Source organism: Engraulis encrasicolus, chromosome 8 (genome assembly GCF_034702125.1).
Source record: "Engraulis encrasicolus isolate BLACKSEA-1 chromosome 8, IST_EnEncr_1.0, whole genome shotgun sequence".
Taxonomy (NCBI): Eukaryota; Metazoa; Chordata; class Actinopteri; order Clupeiformes; family Engraulidae; genus Engraulis; species Engraulis encrasicolus.
The window spans coordinates 30,138,345-30,161,020 of NC_085864.1; the positions used below are offsets into that span (position 1 = coordinate 30,138,345).

Consider the following 22,676-nt stretch of genomic DNA (forward strand, 5'->3'; position numbering starts at 1 on the left):
CAATGTGCTTATTTAAAGTGTACTTAAAATTAGATGTAATTAAGTTGCTCTCAAAGAAAGTACACTTAGCGAACCATATTTCAAGTGTACTTCGAAGATGTTTGGCTAAAGTGTATTTAGAGGAATATACTAATAGTGTTCTAATAGTGAACTTACTAAAAGTGTATTTTTTAATAACATATTGCAATTGTACTTTTTTAAAGTGCAATATGATTACACTTCACCCAAATGTCTTCGAAGTGTGATTTTCTATAGTGCGCTTTAAAGTAAATCGCTTTAACATATTGCAAGTACACTTTTTCTAAGTGCACCATGATTGTACTTCACCCAAATATATTCAAAGTGTGCTTACACAATGTTCATTTACCCATCATGCACAATCATGCATGTACCATCATGCAATGCACTTCTTAGAGCTAAATTTCTCAAACAGAAATCCATTTACCTCTAAGGAATATCTTTGGTTTGCATGAAAATATTACTCATTGTTATATTCTGCGTTTCTTGTAGGAGTTTTAACATTTTAAAGTGGTACACAAAAAATGGCCATGTTCCCACCGTCATTATGATGGTCATGTATATGTTCTGGTATATATAGGCTCACACTTCCCATGATATTATGGTGAGAGGTAAGTTGGAACTAGTTGTTCAAACAAAGAATCAAGGGTCACCATTAGTGATCAATTCAAATGATCAACTGCAGGAAGGTGGAACAAGAATGAAATAAAGTGAAATGTGTATCTGAAATCTCTGTAACAATGCAATGATTGTAAATGTCAGTCGTGCTAGGCATGCATACTGTATCACTACTGTGACATGTGGCTGTGTGTAATGTACAAGCTCTGAACACCAGCATGGATTGTAGTATTACATTTATATTATTCGTTGTACTTGGGAGTGTACTGTAAATATACTTCAAGCATACCTGTTATATATTTACAATACTTAATATGATATACTTTTTACAGACTTAAAATGTTCCAATGTAGTCCAAAGAAGCATGAAGTTAATATACTTTTATTGTACTTCTAGTAACAATAAAATGTTATAGAAGTGTACTCAAGCACACTATTAATGCCATACGAATGCATGAAAAGCGTGTTTGGAGCATACTTTCAAAAGTATGTTTGTAGTGCACTTAAAGTTGTCTAAAAGCGGTGCCAATTTAGCATCCTCAGTATGCTGCAAGTGTGCTGAAGTACTGCTTTAGTAGTGCTTCAACGCACTAATAGTGCAATGAAGCGCACTTTAAATCGCCGAAAATAGTACACTTTGTACTAAGTACGGTCAAAAAAAAGTACACTTTAAGTATATGGGTTTTTCACCTGGGATTAAATGAAGTTGTGTGTGTGTGTGTGTGTGTGTGTGTGTGTGTGTGTGTGTGTGTGTGTGTGTGTGTGTGTGTGTGTGTGTGTGTGTGTGTGTGTGTGTGTGTGTGTGTGTGTGTGTGTGTGTGTGTGTGTGTGTGTGTGTGTGTGTGTGTGTGTGTGTTTGTGTGTGTACTGTACTGTACTGTACTGTACACTGTACTGTAGCTGGTACTGTGATGAGGAGGCTGATCTCGGAGTGGAGCGTGACCCAGATGGTGAGCGAGCTGTCGCTGGTCACCGTGCACCTGATGGCCTCCACCTGGGACGAGACGGCCGACCACCAGATCAACGCCCAGGTCAAGAAGACCCACCTGCTCAGCCTCTCCTCCCTCAGCTACCAGCGCCAGAGCAACCGCATGGAGGAGGTGAGCAACATGCGACATGCCAACATACGTACAGTAGAGACACTTGTGGCAAGCGCATTTTAATTATTTGAAAATATGTTGTTATTTTTACCTGTAGCCAGGGCTCTAAATTAACACACGCCAACCCGCCAAACACGGGTGAAAATTAATTTTGGCTTGTAGAAAAAAATACCTACCCGCCAATTTGGCTAGTAGCGCCCGAGTACAGTAAAGTATGAACGGTAAACCGCTGCTATGACGAACGTTAGACGGAGAGATTTCCTACATTACCCATGGACACTAGCGTCACGACGTAGCCTCCCACCGAAGAGCCCCTCCTCTCTCCTCTCCTTTTCCTCTTTATCTCTTCTACTTCCTTGGGGTGTGCGTATGTGAGGTTTTGTAGTGTTTGGCTGTGTGCTTGGTTACTATGTTAAAGGTCTGTTATGTGAGTGGCTTGATGTGATTCAGCTATTTTCAGGGGAATTGAACAAAAACTAATCAAATTGATTAGGCCTAAGTAATGAAAGTAAAAAAATAAAGCAGAAGTTAAAAAATAATGAAAAAATATATAGCCTATAATATGCTTATTATGTAGGCATATAGTATGCAGGCCTATAGTGTATCTGTGCTGCAGAAATAGTTGAACAAAATGACCATAATTTAAAAAAAATAACTAGCCTGACTTATAGTTTATTTTGACGAGATAAAAAAAATGGCTAGTTGAACTTCTGTTTGGCTGGAAAGAAAAATTGTCCACTAGCCAAATTGGCTGGTGGTGGAAAAAGTTAATTTAGAGCCCTGCCTGTAGCCATTACTGAATGTTCATTACTAATGTTGTGCTTCTTTGGGTTGAGGCTTTAAAAAGTGCTATTAGCCTGCTCTTATTATGCCTTCACACTACTCAAGGGAATTGACAATTGACCAGAAGCTTACAAATGTGCAAAGCCAGGCCCGGCTTTGCTTAAAAACAGACAATCCTGACTGCCATCTTTCCCCTGCCGTAGGAGCCGAGTTCTACAGACGAGAGCAACGCACCGTACACCCACAAGCTGTGCCTGGTGGACCTGAGGGCCTCCTGGACTCCCACCAACAGGTAAGGCAGAGCGAGTAGAGAGAGAGAGGTTCCATTGGCCCATTGTTTCCGGGTTCTGTTATTGCAAAGGGGGGGGGGAATCCCCCTTTAGGCAGACCTAGGCAGACCTAAGGACTGTTCTATTCAATGCTAGGAGTATTATGACACACCCCTTTAGGCAGACCGGAACCTGGTCATATTAGGTGCCCATAGCAACCTATTACATTGGCATATCTCTATATACTTAAAGAATCTCTGGGTAAGGTGTCTCTACGTAGACCGTTTGTACACGGCCCGAAATACCAACCTTACGAAGATCAGCCTTTGCGTGCGCCTCTGTTTTGCGAGTTATTACGGGTACTGTATGTTTTTGAGTTAACGCACCATACAAAACATTATTAGACACTGGAAACAACAACTACGTTCTTCAAGCTTCAAATGATTTTGCCAATGTCATCTCAGTAGTTGAAATGAGTTCACTGTGATAGACACAGATTTGGATCGGCCACCCTCTTCCGGCTGTAACTGCCCTAAGCAGCAAGTTCAGAGGTTGAGCCCTGTGTCAATTTTTTCTCCATGAGAAACAATTTTGCTTCCAAACTTGTAGGCCAGGGGGCAAAGCTGAAAAACAAAAAAATCCTTGATAACCTTTGCGTCATGTCCCACGAATAACTAGGAACATTGCCTTCAGCCTGTACGACGGCTACAAGAAGGCGGCACACTTGACGCGACGAGTTGACAAACCACAGTGTATGAAGTTGTATGAAAATAACTACTCAGTGTGGCCTCTGACACCTGCTTCCTTTTTGTTTCGTCGCGCACCGCCAGGAACATCGCCTTCGGCCTGTACGACGGCTACAAGAAGGCGGCGGTGCTGAAGAGGAACCTGTCCACGGAGGCTCTGAAGGGGCTGCGCATCGACACCCAGCTGCAGGCCAAGAAGCTGAAGAGGAGCGGCTCCACCTACTCCTCCAGCACCGCCCCCTCCACGCCCACCATGACCCTCACCCTGCCCTCCACCTCCACCAGCCGACAGGACAGCAGCCCCTCCGGAGGTGCGTAGAGTGGCTAAAAAACACACAACCCCACCCCCTCCTACACACACACACACACGCACACACACACACACACACAGTTTAGTACTTTTATTTGGATCTCATCAGTAGAGCAGCATTACAGATCCAAATAGTGGTGGAAGCAAATTTCATAGCAGTCGGTAAGGACTAATCAGAATCATAGAGTCCTATGCATTACATTACACTTAAGTAAAATAATAGGCCACACACACACACACACACTAATACAAAAGGGCACTGGGCTCAGGGGCAAAAGCACTGATCGCTCCCCCTATATAGCTTCACCCCTGGGTTTATTCGAATGTATTGTAACTCCACCTTCTTGCTCACCATGGTACTCACCCCACCTCCACCTCCATCTCCAGCTCCTCCTGCCAGCAGGACAGCAGCCCCTCCGGAAGTGCGTATAGGAAAGGGTCAAGGTCAAAATATGCAGATTTTTGGTCAGGGAAGGTCATGCAGAAATCAGAGAATCCCTCATCTGACTGAGAGTGGGAACCCTGAAATAAATTTTGACAATGTGTGTTTTTTTTATTTTGGCCATTATAAGAGCACATCTGAATGTTGCACCAGAGGTCAGGATTGTGTACCCCGTAGCTGTTGTGTGGGTTGGGTGGTTGTGTACTGGAACTGAGTAAGAGTTCAGCTGTCACCTGTTTTCAGGCAGAACTGGTCAGATGTAATGTGGCATAAGATTGGTGGGTTGCCAGAGTTTTAATTTGGGATGAAGCCCTCGGGGCACTCTGCTCCTCCTCCTACTCACCCGTTTTAAAAATGTCTGCTTCACCTCAGGCCATGTAGCTTTGAGTTGACGTGCAGATTTATTTATGAGAACAGTGGGCATGCAAAGCTGTGCTCAGATGCAAGTTCTCAATTTCTCGCCGTTATCTTATCCCATCATATCCTATCCTAAAACAGGGCTAGACTTAGGTGCAGCCATGACCATAACCAACGGACATGCACTGACTTGAAACCAACAAAAAGCCAGAAGATGCATTCTATGTACATGTATGAGTAGTGGTGTCAACAATGATCAATTCGGCATGAACGATCCAATTCAGTGCGGCAAGTTCCAGAATCGATCCGGGAATTTTTTAAAAGTTTCAATTACTTCCGTGGATATTTCGGGAGCAAACGAATGTTAAATTCAAATATAGCTGCAAGCAGCAATGCGGGGCCAAGCAGTAAAGTTGCCAAAGTCGCCACGGCAACAAAAGGAGCTGCAGCGCCCCCTTTGGCCCAAAATGTTGGCAATGTTGGTGTGCATTCCTCGGAGGGGAGTGTGATCACATGAACCAAGTTTAGTTTGAATCCGTTGAAGAGCTGCCGAGATATGAGCTCATTTCCTGTTACCTGTTGGTGGCGCTAGAGAGTTTGAGCTTGGGGTCTGGATTTTTTTGTGGGAGGTCATGGGAAGGACTAGTATGTGTGCAAAAAATCCTAACAGAATTTGACAAACGATTGCTGAGGTATGACCTCACTTCCTGTTTCACCACTTTTACCACAATTTTGATTGGCTGTCACCCTCAAACGATAAGAGGTATCAAAAATTCTTTGAATACCCCAAAGAAAATCAGTGCCAAGATGAAGTGTACCCTTTTGTAGGGCATTCTGACCAAAATTGTGGGACAAGTAGCATTTTTATTGAATTTCACAAAATTCAAAATGGCAGACTTTTTTCTTCCGGTTGACATGAAGTCATATAGTGCGTTGGATTCGGCTTGGCCCAAGGATTCTAGTGATAGTATTATTTTCAAAATTAGGCATACGGTGTAAAAGCTACAGGCAAAACTGTAGCTAAAAATTTGACCTGTTGGTGGCGCTACAGAGTTTGAGCTGGGGGTATAATTTTCTTTGTGGCAGGTCATGGGATGGACTACTATGTGTGTAAAAAATCCTAGCCTAATTCGACAAACGGTTGCTGAGACATGACCTCACTTCCTGTTTTGCCACTTTTACGACAATTTTGATTGGCTGTCACGGCTAAAGGATTTAAGATATCTAATATTCCTTGAGACCCCATGCAAACCTCAGTACAGAGATACAATATACCGAATTTCGGGCGATATGTTCAAAAATTGCGGGAAAAATAGCATTTTTATTGAATTTTACAAAATTCAAAATGGCGGGAAAACCATCCAGACAGAAAATTACGTCATATGGTGCGTTGGATTCGGCGTGGCCCAAGGATTCCAGGGATACCAGGTTTATGAAAATTGGCCCAGCGGTTCAAAAGTTACAAGCAGAAATGTACCTGCAAGTTTCACCTGCTGGTGGCGCTAGAGTATTGGGGCTGGGGACCTATAACTCGCTGTGGGTAATGTTGATGCTGCCTCAAATATGTGTGCCAATTTACAGCATTTTTCTATGTATGGTTCTATGGGCTACCATGGACTTACAGTGAATTTTACAAAATTCAAAATGGCGGAATTTCCCTTCTGCGTTGACATAACTTCATATAGTGCGTTGAATTCGGCTTGGCCCAAGGATTCTAGTGATAATAATATATTTTACATCGTGCATATGGTTTAAAAGCTACAGGCAAAAATGTAGCTAAAATTTTGACCTGCTGGTGGCGCTACAGAGTTTGAGCTGGGGTTCTGATTTTTTTTGTGGTAGGTCATTGGATGGACTACTATGTGTGTACAAAATCCCAGCCTAATTCGACAAACGGTTGCTGAGATATGACCTCACTTCCTGTTTTGCCACGTTTACGACAATTTTGATTGGCTGTCACGGCTAAACGATAAAAGATATCCAATATTCCTTGAGACCCCATGTGTAGGTCAGTCCAGAGATACTATATACCGAGTTTCGGGCAAATTGGTCAAAAATTGCGGAAAAAATAGCACTTTTATTGAATTTTACAAAATTCAAAATGGCGGGAAAACTATCCTGGCGGAAAATGACGTCATAGGGTGCGTTGGATTCGTCTTGACTCAAGGATTCCAGGGATACCAAGTTTTTGAAAATTGGCCCAGCGGTTCAAAAGTTACAAGCAGAAATGTACCTGCAACTTTGACCTATTGGTGGCGCTAGAGCGTTGGGGCTGGGGACCTATAAATTGCTGTGGGTAATGCTGAGCCGAGCCCGAATGTGTGTGCCGATTTACAGCATTTTCCTACGTACGATTCTATGGGCTGCCATAGACTTGCTAAGGAGAAGAATGGTGACTAGAGAATAATAATAAGAAGAAAACCAGCTAAAACAGTAGGGGCCTTCGCCAGCTTCGCTGCTTGGCCCCTAATAAAAGTACTTCAAAGCATTGCAAGACTGATACAGACTGATCCAGACTGACACAGAAAACGGGCAATAATAGTGTTGCTCAGTATCTGACTACTTGTATTGCCTCATCATGACTGATGAAACATTTGCTTTGCTTTCAGTAGAAATGTAATGCATTGCAATGCATTGTAGAATTGAATCGGATCAGATTGAATCGCATAGAATCGGATCGGATCGAATCGCATAGAATCGAATCGCTACCTCCCGAATCGTGATCGAATCGGACCGTGAGGGCAGTGCCAATCCACACCACTATGTATTAGCCATAGATTGTCAGTGCAATAACATTCCTGTTTTAACTTCATTAATAGCTGGATGTTCTTCCTTCTCCTCAGGCCCCTCCATGCTGCAGAGGCTGATCGAGGAGACTGATAAGTTTGTGGTGTTCTCGGAGGAGGACTCGGGGGTGGTGGACCAGCTCTGTGGCATCGCTGCCTGTCAAACAGATGACGTCTACAACCGCAACTGGTTCATCGAGCTGGTCAATGGTCAGGTAGGGCTCAGGCACCAAGCAACTAAGTGTTGTCGAGTGATAATTTAATAAAATGTCAATTTTAAAAAACTCATGAGAATGAGCTGTGGTTTACTGAACACCAAAACAAAATTGTCAATGCACATTATTCAATTACAGGACACTTGCCTTTATTGACTTTTTATGATCCAAAGTGTTAGGAATATCCATGGTCTACCCCCATAGTTTACAGCTGCTTGTATAGTTTCCCTAACCGGACTATGGCCAGATGACTGTAGTTCTGCCTTGCACCGACAAGGTTATAGTGTACCTGACTTATACCTTATACTTGTACCTGACCAGGTAGACATCTTCAAGTCACGTCAAGTCACATTTATTTGTATAGCCCATTTCATACACAGAAAGGTACACAAAGATAAAGATATAAGGAAGTATGCCTTGGCATTACTAATGCCTCTTTTCCACTGCCATTTTGTAGTAGCCCTACTGCTCGACACAGAGCAACTCGGCCGACACTTCTTGCTTTTCGAATGGGCACGACACAGCTCAATCGTAAAGCAAAAAGTGGCGGCCGAGATGTGCTGTATCGAGCTGTGTGGGCCTACCAGAAAACTGGCAGTGGAAAAGAGGCATACAGTACAGTATGTGAGTTTGTTTTCTGTAAACAAAAGGTGTTGTCCTCTGAATGAATGAATGAATGAATGAATGAATGAAACTTTATTGTCATTGTACAGGTACAACACAATTCGTAAAGTGCAGATGCTCACGGTGCTTAAAAATCAACAAAGAAACCTATATATATATACTGTAAAAAATTATTCCGATTTTAAAAAGTCAGCTGTGCAAAATTAAGTGTGTAGATTGCTTTTGGATAAAAACTGTCTCTGTTCTCCTAGATGATGCTGCGCGGTGCGGAGACGGCCGGCTGCGTCCTGGTGTCGGCGGCCAAAGCCCAGCTGCTGCAGAACGAGCACCACCCGGCCTGGTACAACGACACGCTGAAGCAGAAGACCACCTGGACCTGCCTGCTGGATGGCATGCAGTACTTCGCCACCATGGAGTCCAACCCCTCCGAACAGGAGGACTGGCAACTCTGGCTGGAGGTACGTTGAGGAAAGATGCTCTGTGAATTGGGAATGCACAGTCATGTGTTTTTGTTTTCAATTACATTTTTATTGGAGATACTTACTGTATAAATCAAATTACATGACCCTTTTGTGCTCCAATGTTTGTAATACGAATACTGGCAAGCGGTTGCACTTTATTTTAATAGTTCACTATTACGGTGGATCTACCACATTATGTGCAGTGTAATAACCAGTGTAACAATATTTAACACCATGTAATACCAGTGTAACACCATGTACCAATTTTGTACTTACATCTAGGGTTAGGGTTGGTACATTGTATTACACTGTAATTACATGTTATTAAATAAGTTATTGTTACACTGGTTATTACACTGTACCTATGTGGTAGATCCACTGTAGTAGTGAATCATTCAAATTAAGTGTTACCCCTACAAGCTTATATTTTCAGTTACAGCTGTCATATTGCCATTTTATAGGTCAGCTAAACAACCAACCATCATTCCATAATTGTTGGACCTCTATAACTGGTTCTTGTGTGTGTGTGTGTGTGTGTGTGTGTGTGTGTGTGTGTGTGTGTGTGTGTGTGTGTGTGTGTGTGTGTGTGCGTGCGTGCGTGCGTGCGTGCGTGCGTGCGTGCGTGCGTGCGTGCGTGCGTGCGTGCGTGCGTGCGTGCGTGCGTGCGTGCGTGCGTGCGTGCGTGCGTGCGTGCGTGCGTGCGTGCGTGCGTGCGTGCGTGCGTGCAGGTGAAAAACATTGAGGAGCACCGCCAGAGGAACCTGGACTCCGTGCTGGAGCTGATGGAGAGTGGCCAGGCGGTGGGAGGGATGGTCAGCACCACCACAGGTAGGCCTAAGGTCCCAGTTACACATATGCGCAATTGCGGATATTTTAAAACATGGATTTTTTTTTCATCTGTTTACGCGTAAACACGAAATGTGGGTAAAAAAATAAAAGCTCCATCGGGGCAGGTGTGTTTTAGCCCCCTGAATGGGATGTTTTGAAATGTGCATTCTAAAATGGTGTCCCTCAAGGTTCTGTTCTGGGGCCCCTCCTCTTCATCACCTACCTCCTTCCCCTTGGTAATATCTTCCGCAAATTCAAAATTAATTCATTAATTAATTTATATGTTAACGAGAGGCAAAAATCTACTAACGGAAGATTTCCGTTCATTCGTTTCAGTCAGAACGTTAAGTTGTAAGCAACTGAACCTTTTCTTAGACCTTGAATGGTGATTCATCCTTTTTTCAAGGAACCTTCTGAGTTTCTGGTTGGGTAACCTGACTCCCCCATCCTTGTACCTGTACCATCAAGCTCTCATGAACAGGTCCACTTTAGCTTCTATTCTTAAAATATTAATGCAGAAACAACTTCCTAAGAACCTTCCTCACAAAAGCTTCACTTGGGAAATGTTTTCTGCTTTTGACTTGACTGAAATAGCTGATGGCAAACTCTTTCAGTATCATTGCGTATGGTTTATCATTACATAAACCCATGAATATTTATGAAACATCCACCTGTAATAGTGTATCAACATTAAAGTGTTGTTTTGTCAGTGTTTTTTTATTGGGAGAAAAGCAAAAAATCCAGCAATACCAGTGAATTAAGTGTTTTTTTTTAACAATGGTAAAATGGTAAAAGGTCTGATATGTTGTTCATCTTCCCTGTTTCACTGCGTGTGTGTTCCAATACATCCATTTCCAGTATTTTCGTGCTGTCTCTGTTTTTGGTTGCCTCTAATGTCTGAGGGAAAATAACAGTTTTTCAGCGATCCTGACTAAAGTGTGATGTGTGTGGTGTTGTGCTCCCCAGACTGGAACCAGCCGTCGCAGGTGCAGGAGACCCCACAGGTGCAGCGCATCATCTCCCGCTGTAGCTGCCGCATGTACTACATCGGCTACAGTCACGACATCGACCCCGAGCTGGCCACGCAGATCAAGCCGCCCGAGATACGCGACCACCACGAGAAGGAGGACCTGCTCAACAAACAGGCCGGTGAGGCACGCTCGCTTACTGGCTGGCTTCAATGGGCCTCTTCTCACAGAGTTGAACCACAGATGCAAATTAGCTTTGTAGCTAACTCTGGTACTGGAGTTGTCCTGTACATGGCCCCTGTCAAATTAACAGTTTGTCATGAATGTCTCTTTTATAATAATGTGTCTGAGTTTATTAATCAAATGACGATTGAATATAATTATGATATGTAAATGGTTGTAGAAATACACTTATCCAAAAAAGCAATAGACCTTAATGCAACTGCAACACTGCCCTACAAAGCAAAAAGGCAGTAACTGCACAGAGCTCCAAACTGAGTAAAATGACTTTAAAATGATACTGCAATCCAGTCTTAGTAGTTTTGGAGAGATTATTGACATGCAGCAGTTTTGTTACTTTATATTACCACCTTTTATGCAGATTAATCATTTTATTTAAATTAATGTTTTGATATATATGTCATTGAAGTCATAGTAACTCATTTTTGACAACAGCGCAGTTACTGCCTTTTTGCTTTGTAGGGCAGAACAGACATTGACTCGCCAGAGTGTGAATCTGAGGTTATTTTCACCACAAAATATCAAAATGAGCGCAACATTTTTGGCCATTCAACATGTGCCAGTACATTTTCATCCAAAGTTGCGGTTGCCTTTACACAGCAAAATGGGTTGTAAGCCAGTTGTTATGAAATTATGGTTCTGAGGGCATTGCCACTCTCTTCCTGACCTACCGTACCGTAGGTGCTGTGGACACGTTCACCCTGATCCACCACGACCTGGAGATCTCCACCAATCCAGTGCAGTACGCCATGATCCTGGACATCGTCAACAACCTGCTGCTGCATGTGGAGCCCAAACGCAAGGTCAGTATGAGCCTAACACAAGGTCAGTATGAGGCCTGGCATTGGCCATGTAATCGAATAGATAACGTCCAGGGCTCTAAGTTAACACCAGCGAGCCGGCCAAATGCTGGTGAAATCTCAGTTTGGCAGGTAGAAAAGACCAACCTACCTTTTTGACCCATTAGTTAGTGTGTTTTGCTACTAAAATCTACTAGCCATTTTGGCTGGTGATGGAAAAAAGTAAATTCAGGGCCCTGGATATGTCCGCTCATAGCACGTCAGATATTAAAATTGACGTTCAACATGTGAAATTGGAATTCTGTCGGTCACTGAAAAAAATCTGTTATTAATGTATAATCTATATAATCTATTCGTCTATAATCCCTTCTTTTATTTGTTATCTGTGCAACTCCTAGCCTGTCGTCAGTAGCCAGTGGTCAACGTGAGCATGATTCACTTTATATGGAACATGCTCATGAAATTAGATGGTCAGTCAATCCAACGGCATACAGCTTAACACTTCAAGGTTAAACGGCCACTGCTCTCAAAAGGTGGCGTGTAAATAAATCCTGGAAAGCACAGGCTAAGGATATCTGTTGAGGCAGATTAAAGGCATAGTAAGGATGGGCCCAGCCCTGTTATATAACTTCCTATCACTTCCCCACGTTTGCCAACCAATCTTGTGCCAATGACAGCTTGTGTGTGTGTATTTGCGTGTGTATGTGTGTCTATCCTCACACTGTTCAAAGTGCTGTACGTCGCACATCAGGCAGATTAAGAAAAAAGAAAGGACCCTTTAGTGTGTGGTCATCACTGGGTACACACAACTTGGCTTTGATACTTAAAGCAGATTGTACTGTGTTTTAAGCTGCTGTGATTTCGAGATGAAGAACAGAACACAATTTTCTGTCTTGTGTCGCCCCCTACAGGAGCACAGTGAGAAGAAGCAGCGTGTGCGTTTCCAGCTGGAGATCTCCAGCAACCCCGAGGAGCAGCGCAGCAGCATCCTGCACCTGCAGGAGGCCGTACGCCAGCACGTGGCCCAGATCAGGCACCTGGAGAAGCAGATCTACTCCAACATCAGGGTCAGGAAATCATCAAACACCTATATACCTTGTATCATACCATACCATACTATACTATACTATAATAATATACATGGAGTTTAATACATACGTGGCCCAGTATGTGGCCCAGATCAGACACCTGGAGAAGCAGATCTACTCCAACATCAGGGTCAGGAAATCACCAACACCTATATACCTTTTTATATCATACTATATAATATCATACTATACTACAGAGTTTAATAAACATATGGCCCAGCACGTGGCCCAGATCACACACCTGGAGAAGCAGATCTACTCCAACATCAGGGTCAGGAAATCATCAAACACCTATATACCTTTTTATATCATACTATATAATATCATACTATACTACAGAGGTAAATAAACATATGGCCCAGCACGTGGCCCAGATTAGATACCTGGAGAAGCAGATCTACTCCAACATCAGGGTCAGGACATCACCAACACCTATATACCTTGCATCATACCATACCATACCATACTATACTATACTATAATATACATGGAGTTTAATACATACGTGGCCCAGTATGTGGCCCAGATCAGACACATGGAGAAACAGATCTACTCCAACATCATAGATCACAAATACTATACATACCATATCGTATAGAGTTTAGTAAATACATTGTCCAGCACGTGGCCCACATTAGACACCTGGAGAAGCAAATCTACTACAAGACACCAGGGTCAGGACATCACCAACACATCTCTATACCATAACACAAATACCATACATGCCTTACCATGCCATAGAGTTAAGTAAAATCAAAGAAAAGGGGGGCACATCTTGCATCATTTTTTTCTTCTTTATTTTTGTGCACAGACGCGTTTCGGCATCACGCCGAAACGCATCTGTGCACAAAAATAAAGAAGAAAAAATTGATGCAAGGTGCACCCCCTTTTCTTTGATTCTAAGTATTCATTTGGGACAGCACCCTTAAAAGTTATCAAGAAACCTGAGTGAAGTCTGTATATAGAGTTTAGTAAATACATGGCCCAGCACGGGGCCCAGATCAGACCACCTGGAGGAGCAGATCTTCTTCAGGGTGAGGAGCCTAGACCAAAACTCTACCACACAGAGTGACATGTGTCCAGCCAAAGCTCTTACTTATCTAATCTTACTTATAGGCCAGACGACAAGTGTTGGTACACTTCATTGGTAGAATCAATAAAGCAAACATGTTTCCCGTGAGACCTTTGAGTTGGTATGTAATCAGAGTACTGAGATTTGTGTATTTTGTCTGACCTTAAGGCCTTGGTCACACTGTTCACCCCCGTGCCGTGTGTATTGAAATTGTGTTGTATTTTGGTATTTGCAACATGGCAACACGAAAACTCAATTTACCTCATGCAACACTTGGGCAACTATAGCATAGTTGTTAGAGAGGCAAATGGTAAATGGACTGCATTTGTATAGCGCCTTTACACTCCTTCAAGCACTCAAAGCGCTTTACATTATATGCCTCACATTCACACACCAGTGGCCGTGGCTGCCACGTAGGGCACCACCCTGCCACCAGGAGCAACTTGGGGTTAAAGCGATGGTTCGGAGTAGAATCACCCTAATGCCATTTGAACCGTGACACCCATCCACCTTTACACCCGAGGTGTTTTCTGCCGCAGGCTTACATCAACAGAGTTGCCGTGTTATTCGATGTTTATTCCGGTTAGCTTGACTCAAGCGCATATGGATACTGGGCACCGTCTCCAAACTTTCCCCACAAAAATAACATGTCATGACACCAAACTTCTGCAGTAGCACAAATATGGTCTGTACTCACGAAACGAAGCATTTGGAAGTTTGGAAATAGTCCAGGAGTTTATTATTATCAACACAAGCCGAATAGCTTCTCTGCTGCTAAAGCTGCGCCAACGTTACTTCCGTCATCTAAGACAAGCATGTAAGAGTCCTAAACGAAGCTCATAATATGCACAATGAAAAGTGAATTCAGCATCAGTATTGATAACGAAAATCCTTGTCTAATTGATAGTAGGTAAGATTTGAAATATCTTTTAAGTATTGCCTTGAAAATATAAGCCTTAATCACAATTCAATGAAAACTTTTTTAACACTCTCGTCTGGGAGTTTGTTGAAGACTTTTACGGGCTTGTCTCATATGACGGAAGTAACGTTGGCACAGCTTTAGCAGCAGAGAAGCTATTCAGCTTGTGTTGATAATACTAAACTCCTGGACTATTTCCAAACTTCCAAATGCTTCGTTTCGTGAGTACAGACCATATTTGTGCTACTGCAGAAGTTTGGTGTAATGACATGTTATTTTTGTGGGGAAAGTTTGGAGACGGTGCCCAGTATCCATATGCGCTTGAGTCAAGCTAACCGGAATAAACATCGAATAACACGGCAACTCTGTTGATGTAAGTCTGCGGCAGAAAACACTTCGGGTGTAAAGGTGGATGGGTGTCACGGTTCAAATGGCATTAGGGCGATTCTACTCCGAACCATCGCTTTAAGTGCCATGCTCAAGGACACAAAGATGGGAGTCAGGCAGAGCGGGGCTCGAACCTGCAACCTTTGGGTGGACTTAAGATCAGAGGGATGAGGATTAGAATCCCACCCTTACCCGTCCTCCCTACACCTCTATACATGGCGGAAGTGCCCTTGACAAAAGCCACCTCAGCCCACATTGCTTCACGGACTGTAACCAATACCCCGTATCTAAATACTGTAATTGTACTATAAGTCGCTTCAGAGAAAGTGTCAGCTTGGTGTAATGTAAATGGTATGCAATGCAATGGTAGTCTCCAGCCCAGCTGTGTGTGCGTGCGCGTGCGTGTGCGCGTGCGCGTGCGTGCGTGTGTGCGTGCGTGTAGGGTGGGTCTAACTTTGACTAAATGTCTGTAAGCCTGTGCTCTATGTTAACATATGTGTAATGATGTGTGTAATGTCTTGTTAATTAATTCTGTTTTTATTGTTGTAATGTCTTGTTCATTCTGTTTTCTATGCTACTGGACACCTTAATTTCGCTCGGGATCAATAAATGATACTCAACTCAACTCTACTCTACTATACCAAATGCTGACTGTCTCCACGTCAGTGAAAATATTTTTTTCCCCTTTCACATGTCAGTTGTTGGAAGATGGTTGTTATACTAGTATGCTACTAACTCTACTAATACTACTAATACTAATACTACTTATACTACACATTTGTGGTCGCTCTACTGAATTGCTCCTGTTGTCTACCCGACCATGTTCCTCCAGTCTCAACAGGATGAGTTGAGGGAGCTGTCGGACATCAACCTGAAGCTGCAGAACCAGCTGAACCAGGAAAAGACGGACCTGCAGATGAAGAGCGAGGAGCTCAACATCCTCATCAGGTCACCTGCCCACACGCACACACTATGGCTCACATAGTGTACAGTAGAAACTAGGGCTGTAACAATATTGTATCGAACCGAGAAATCGGGATACACAGAGTCATGATACTGTATCGTGATACATGGAGGGAATTTTTCAGTTTCCCATCAGGCCAGAAAACAACCACATGATATGAAGTGATAGTATTTCCAAGCTTGAAATCATCATCATTATTCTTATATTTCAACTTTTTAAAACTATTCGTAGCCTCCACCTATTCTACCTATAATCTATCATAGTTTTTATTCATAATTTTATTCTATAATGTATGTTACAAAATGTGAAATGCGCTGTATCGAACCGTAGGTCAACAATCGTGATATGAACCGAATCGTGAGTTGAGTGTATCGTTACAGCCCTAGTATAAACACATGCATACAGTACATACATACACTCATACACTCATACATGCATTATACATATACCGTACATACATACTGTACACACATCTTTGCAGACCGTATCCTGTTCTTTATATTAAGTATGTTGTATTGAAAGCTCTATGTTCAGTTTGTCTAATGTTTTTTTTTTTTCGACAAAAAATACACTTTTTTGCAAAGCTGCTAACGTATATTAGTTTTTGAGATATGCTCAATTCCCCCATAATTTCCCCATACTAATACCTGGCACCTGTCTCCTCCATCTCCAAAATATCCTCACGCATGTGTCTCCACATCGCAGGTGCTTTAAGGACTTTCAGCTGCAGCGGGCCAACAAGCTGGAGCTGCGCAAGTCTCCCGAGGACGTGAGCGTGGTGCGGAGGACGGAGATCTACTTCGCCCAGGCGCGCTGGTGCCTCACCGAAGAGGACGGTCAGCTGGGCATCGCAGAGCTGGAGCTGCAGAGGTTCATGTACAGCAAGGTGAACACTGAATGAATGGCACTGAATGAATACTGTGTTTAAAGGGATATGCCACTATTTTGGGGCTTAATACAGTTCAAATTGTTGGCCGAGGTTTATAAAGGTGGTAAAGTGTCTTATTTTTCATGTTAAGCGTTGTCTTGCTTTAAGACAAGTTAAAAGAGGGAGTATGTCGCTAAGCTAGTGAAAGTCAATGGATCCGTGCATGGATCCATTGACTTTCACCTTTACCACCTTTATAAACCCTGGCCAACAATTTTAACTGTATTAAGCCCCAAAATAGTGGCATACCCCTTTAAACCATTGATGCTGAATAGAGGGGATAGCGTACGTTCTAATCTGAAGTGAAGCTTCAGGGGGGTAGGACTAGACCCGAAAACCGCCATCTTGCCATTCATTTCTATGGCAGACTTGAGCCAATGCATCGCCTTGCCAATTCTCGCTGAGTCTACTCTGTTTCGGGCAAACGGTAGCTTGCGGACCTTTAAGGCGTAAGAATCCTCACAGATTAATCGCGGAGTGGATGCTTCAAAAATGTTGAATGGAATACAATAGAAGAACGTTGTCTATAGAGTATATCTGTCAGTGGTTTAACCCATTGAGGCTGGAAGCTGCATATATGCTACATTGATCTAGGCGCCTGTAGGGACCTAGACGCAGCATTCAGACTCATGAGATTTGAGATTTTTATAAATTAAAAATGTGGGTCTGTTAGAGCTGAATGAGCACATTCTAATGCAAGAGGAGGGTCATAGCTTTTTAAAGACATTCAGACGTCACTTTTTGTACATTTGATGTTCCAAGGGTAAGAGGAGAAGGTGTCAGGGGGATGTGCTTACCATTTGCTCTTATGACCTTTGCAGCTGAACAAGTCGGATGATACGGCGGAACATCTCCTGGAGCTGGGCTGGTTCACCATGAACAACCTGCTGCCCAATGCTGCCTATAAGGTACGGCACATGAAATTAATTAGAGGGAAAAACTGTAAGGTCTTTTATCTCATACTTTCAAGATTTCATTATAATCTGACAAATTTTTTGTACGTATGTACAAAGTATATACTTGCTCACACTTGAAACAGTGAAAGACAGTGTTGTGGTAAATCTAAAAGGAAGTGGCTCACACTTGAAAACAACGAAAGAAAGTGTTGTGGTAAATCTAAAAGGAAGTGGGTGAGTTTTTTTGTAATAGTATCTTCATGTTATTCACTCCTGTTCACCTGCTCTCCTCATGCAGCACGTGCGGGTATGTATAGTGGTAACTGAGCTGAGTATACTCTGACATCATCCCCCTCCTCCTCCTCCTCCTCCTCCAGGGTTTCATATCATATTCCCCAGTGTGGCGTCACATGGTCTCGCTCCCATTTCATGTCCCCGTGCATCTGATGGAGTGTGTCCAGTCCACATTCTCCAGTTTCAGCAGTTTCACATCATGTATCACCGTTGCATGAATCACCCTCACGGTTCACTCATTGTCATGTCCTCTACTCCACTGTCATCCCTCCATTTTCCAAAGCCATCCAACCACAGAATGCTGCCATATGGTTCCATTGTCATGATCACAAGCTCTCCTTGATGTTGTCGTGTTCCTGTGGTGTAAAGGGTTGACCTGGAGTTGTCTAAACCGTGCCTCTCCTAAGTTCAGCCTCATACTGAAATATTTATTACCATACTTAGGAAAAGGTAGTCGAAGGAGTGATGATTCACCGCTGTTGTAAGAAGATGGCTTGTATACCTGAACTGTTGAGCACATGATGGTATTTATTTGACCATTGTTGGTGTTTAAATTCCTCTGTCAGATTCTTCAAAGCATGTCCATCGCTCGAAACATGTTCAAGTGTGCAGAGTCAGACCCATCTTCTTGGAAAGTCCGATGTCTTAAGCTAGATTTATGCTTCGGACGCAGAGCCTCTGCGCCCATCATCGAGCGCCTCAAAAAAAATCTAACTATCCGTCGGACGGACGTGGAGGGCGCAGACAAAAAGGCGCTATGATTGGTCGTCTCGCTACTTCCTTGTTCTGTTGTTGTGGCAGCGCAATGCCAGTAGTTTGCGAGAGCAGAGCTGTATTCTGTTAAAAACGATATTAATGCCTTGTGTGTAAATGTGTGTAAATACACGAAGCTACAAGCTAAGTAACAAACAATGCATCAGTTGAACACTCGTGGCACAATGCCTGCGGTTTTACTACCGTAGCTTCCTCCACCGAATGTAAACACACATCGGCAGAATCAACTGTCTTTACATGCTTACATTATCTGCTCGTGAAAACAGACTGGGTATGTCAAATAATGATACCAGTGCATTGCCTTTGCAATTTGTGTGAAAATACCTAGCTAACCGGGCTAGAAAGCAACATTGCTTTGACCACAGTGCTTACAATGTACTAGGCCCTAGTGAAAGTAATGGCGCAATATCAAATGTGGCTCGCGACGAGACCTCAGACCTCGCAGAACTCGCAGATGCATGAATACAATGTTGGTTCGTGGCCACTCCCACGCGACTTTTAATGAGCGCAGTTGCAGAAGTCTAATCTGACCTTTACTATATACCCTGTGAATGCATTTACAGAAATGAACAGTCATTCGGAAGGAGTTTGCATGTTTTTTTTTTTAAATGACACCAGTCATTCATCAAGACCAAGTCTGCTTCTAATTGGATGAACCCATCCCAAGTCTGCCTCTGATTGGTTCTCCTTCTGATTGGTGTTGCAGGTGGTGCTGCGTCCTCAGAGTCCCTGCCAATCAGGACGCCAGCTTGCTCTGCGCATCTTCAGTAAGGTCCGCCCCCCAGTCGGTGGGATCTCCGTCAAGGAGCACTTTGAGGTGATTAACAATACAGTTATACTATATACAATTTAGTGTATTGCCTACTGCACCTCAGTACTTCACTATCATACAGTACTGGTATATTGCTACTATGCAGTATTTATGTTATTATGCTGTAGTGTTAGAGGTTATTCGTATGTTCTGTGCCGCATCATCAGTGCAATGCGTTTGTCCTACTCAGGTGAATGTGGTGCCCCTCACCATCCAGCTGATGTATCAGTTCTTCAAGCGCATGATGGGTTTCTTCTTCCCTGGCCGCAACGTGGAGGAGGAGGAGGTGGGGGATGAGGAGGACAAGTTCAGACTGGTCACTACAGGTCAGTGGAAAGAAACAAGTGGTAATGGGTAGGGGTGTAAATCACAGCCTACATGACGGTACGATACAGTATCGATTTCTTAAAGCAGGGATTTTATTATTTTCAATTCGATACGATACGATACGATACGATTGGATTTTTTCCAATTACTTTTCCCCTTCTATTATGTTACAGAGCAAATGCATTGGACAGGGGCCAGCAATTTGATTATTTTCGATACTTAAGAATACCTCACGATACGATACGTTTTGATTCAGTAATCGGCTGTAGGATCGTTGCATTGATACATTTCGATAATTATTTACACCCCTAGTAATGGGTCATGGCATAGTGCCAAACATACAGTAGAACATATTTTTTCCATTAATGTACCCCCCAAAAAATATAAAACCTCTAGTGCCAAGGGTGTATTCAGCCGCACGCTATAGAAAACTTGTATTGGTTACACTTCATATTCCTGTCCATTAAATCACTTGGGTACAGTCCAGTTAGTGAGAGACAATTGATCACTGAAAGGTGTGACATAACACAGTGAGAAAAGATTTTTGACTTATTGATGAATCCTTTAACTGGTTAGAATGGGTTCAGTGGTCACCGCAGTGTAGTCATATTAGGTTGTGAATATGTTTGGATAGTTTGACTTCTGGGCTTTGGCTACAATATCTTTACTACTGTTAGTGTTATGTATTACTGTTAAGTATTACATTACTGTTTATTTCACTGCTAGGCAGTGGATGGCGACTGCTGGCCAATGTGCCTTTCCTTTGCCCTCTGCGCTCTCCTCCAGTTTTCTGGCATGTTATGTTCTTTCCCAGGCTTTTCATTGATTTCTTCTCCCTGCTAGTCTGCCTGTTGGGAATATCGGATTCCTGCCTAATGCGTGTTATGTCATAGCAGTGAACCGCGGTTAGCTATAAAAAGACCCTCTCTCCGTTTTGACATTGACGAGAGCACTCGATGGCGTTGCGTCCGTATCACATTTTGTGTGTATGTCATTGTGTGACTGTGTTGTTTTAGGGCAGTCGCTCTACCTGCTCCCAATGTTAAATGGTTTGCTCCATTCCCAGGTATCCCTGTGGTCAAGCCAAGGCAGCTATCGGAAGATACCATTGCGGGGTTGGGCACGAGTAAAGGTGGCCCGGGCCTCAACCGCACGGCGGGAGTCAGGAGATCGTTTCGTAAACCTCCTGAGGTATCGGAATGTCCTTCACAGCAAGACACCTCAGCAGAACACTCCAAAAACAGCCAAAGCAGTCACTCTATCACGTCTTATTTTATACTATATAGCAACACTACTTCACCATATTTGTATCACTTTATTTATTCATAAAAGGGTTCTAATCTTTTTAAGTGCACATAACTCATGAATGTTTTTTGATTAACTTCATATCACTGACTGACAATGATGCAAAGACAAGAGGTTAACTGTAGATTTAATATAGAAACAATAAGAAATAAGGTCATACTGTCACTTACTTATAGCAGTTATTTCCAAGAAATGTGATGCGTAGCAGCCATGGAGGATTTCAGGTATTGATGGAATGGTATTGGTTTGCTTCTCTCAGACGACATTGGACGACATTGACAAGATGAAGGAGAGGGCAGCCATGAACAACTCTTTCATCTACATCAAGATTCCACAGGTGCCTCTCTGTGTCAGCTACAAGGTGAGATAGAAATACTGTACATATTACTACACACTTGCCTGAAATCATTTACCCATTTTAACCTGATGACTCGTATATGTTGTTTGACCTTTGGTGCCTGGAGCGACATATACGCTGCATTCAGGCTCTTGAGATTTTAGCTTTTTTAAAATAAAAATGTGATTATGCTACAGCTGAATGAACAAATTCTAATGCAAGATGAGGGTGTTAGGGTTTAAAATGCAACTTATCTCATGTTTTTATGTACATCAGAGGCTGAGATATTTAGGTTTTTACAGGCTGAGGGAAACTCTCCCAACAAGGGCTTAGGCATTCAGCAGGTGTTTTTTGCAGGTGCTTTAGGCATCAATGGATTAACACACTGGAAAGATTTGTCACATTTGTCCTCTTCCTATTGCTGACAAGAATGTGTTTAATCATCTTTCTTTATATTTGTGTTGCTGACAGGGAGAGAAGAGCAGTGTGGACTGGAAGGACTTGAACTTGGTGCTGCCGTGTCTGGAGTACCATAACAATACGTGGACCTGGCTGGACTTTGCCATGGCCGTGAAGAGGGACAGCCGGAAAGCCTTGGTGGCTCAGGTATGAAGACAGTTTAACAAAGAAAAAAAAACGTGCACATCCATGTCAAAAATGGGTGCTGGTCTACCAAAGCCAAACAACAGCAAAAAATAAAGTCTGCAACACCATGCTCCCAATTCTGTGTAACGTTTAGGGCAGCACTTGCTTCATCATATAGCTGTCAATAAATAAGAGAAACATTAAATAAAACGGGAGCTTGGTGGCTCAGGTATGATGAGAGTTTAACAAAGAAAAAACAAGCATATCCGTCTCAAAAATTGGTGCTGGACTAGTAGTCAAATACAGTAATAGTGTCTGATGAAGGGCATGCTGCCTGAAATGTTACACATTAAATAAAAGAAAGGGGAGCTTGGTGTTGCAGACTTTATCTTTTTTGCTATTACCAGGTGTGATGACACTCAGAT

General features: G+C 42.9%; 1 protein-coding gene across 2 annotated transcripts in view; it reads left to right on the forward strand.

Annotated features, from left to right (window-relative positions):
• The window catches only part of LOC134454446 (bridge-like lipid transfer protein family member 2), a 50,114-nt gene that overhangs the window by 25,124 nt on the left and 2,314 nt on the right, over positions 1-22,676 (forward strand). Inside the window, exons 25-41 of one of the 2 annotated variants that reach the window (XM_063205440.1) lie at positions 1,536-1,735; positions 2,722-2,810; positions 3,618-3,844; positions 7,486-7,643; positions 8,519-8,725; positions 9,457-9,556; positions 10,523-10,705; positions 11,446-11,567; positions 12,476-12,631; positions 15,863-15,978; positions 16,700-16,880; positions 17,744-17,830; positions 19,593-19,703; positions 19,888-20,023; positions 21,091-21,215; positions 21,589-21,690; positions 22,138-22,272. In XM_063205440.1, the coding sequence (XP_063061510.1) occupies positions 1,536-1,735; positions 2,722-2,810; positions 3,618-3,844; positions 7,486-7,643; positions 8,519-8,725; positions 9,457-9,556; positions 10,523-10,705; positions 11,446-11,567; positions 12,476-12,631; positions 15,863-15,978; positions 16,700-16,880; positions 17,744-17,830; positions 19,593-19,703; positions 19,888-20,023; positions 21,091-21,215; positions 21,589-21,690; positions 22,138-22,272 (2,435 nt within the window). The remainder of the gene's footprint in view (positions 1-1,535; positions 1,736-2,721; positions 2,811-3,617; positions 3,845-7,485; positions 7,644-8,518; positions 8,726-9,456; positions 9,557-10,522; positions 10,706-11,445; positions 11,568-12,475; positions 12,632-15,862; positions 15,979-16,699; positions 16,881-17,743; positions 17,831-19,592; positions 19,704-19,887; positions 20,024-21,090; positions 21,216-21,588; positions 21,691-22,137; positions 22,273-22,676) is intronic. The other variant, XM_063205441.1, reaches the window with a different exon arrangement.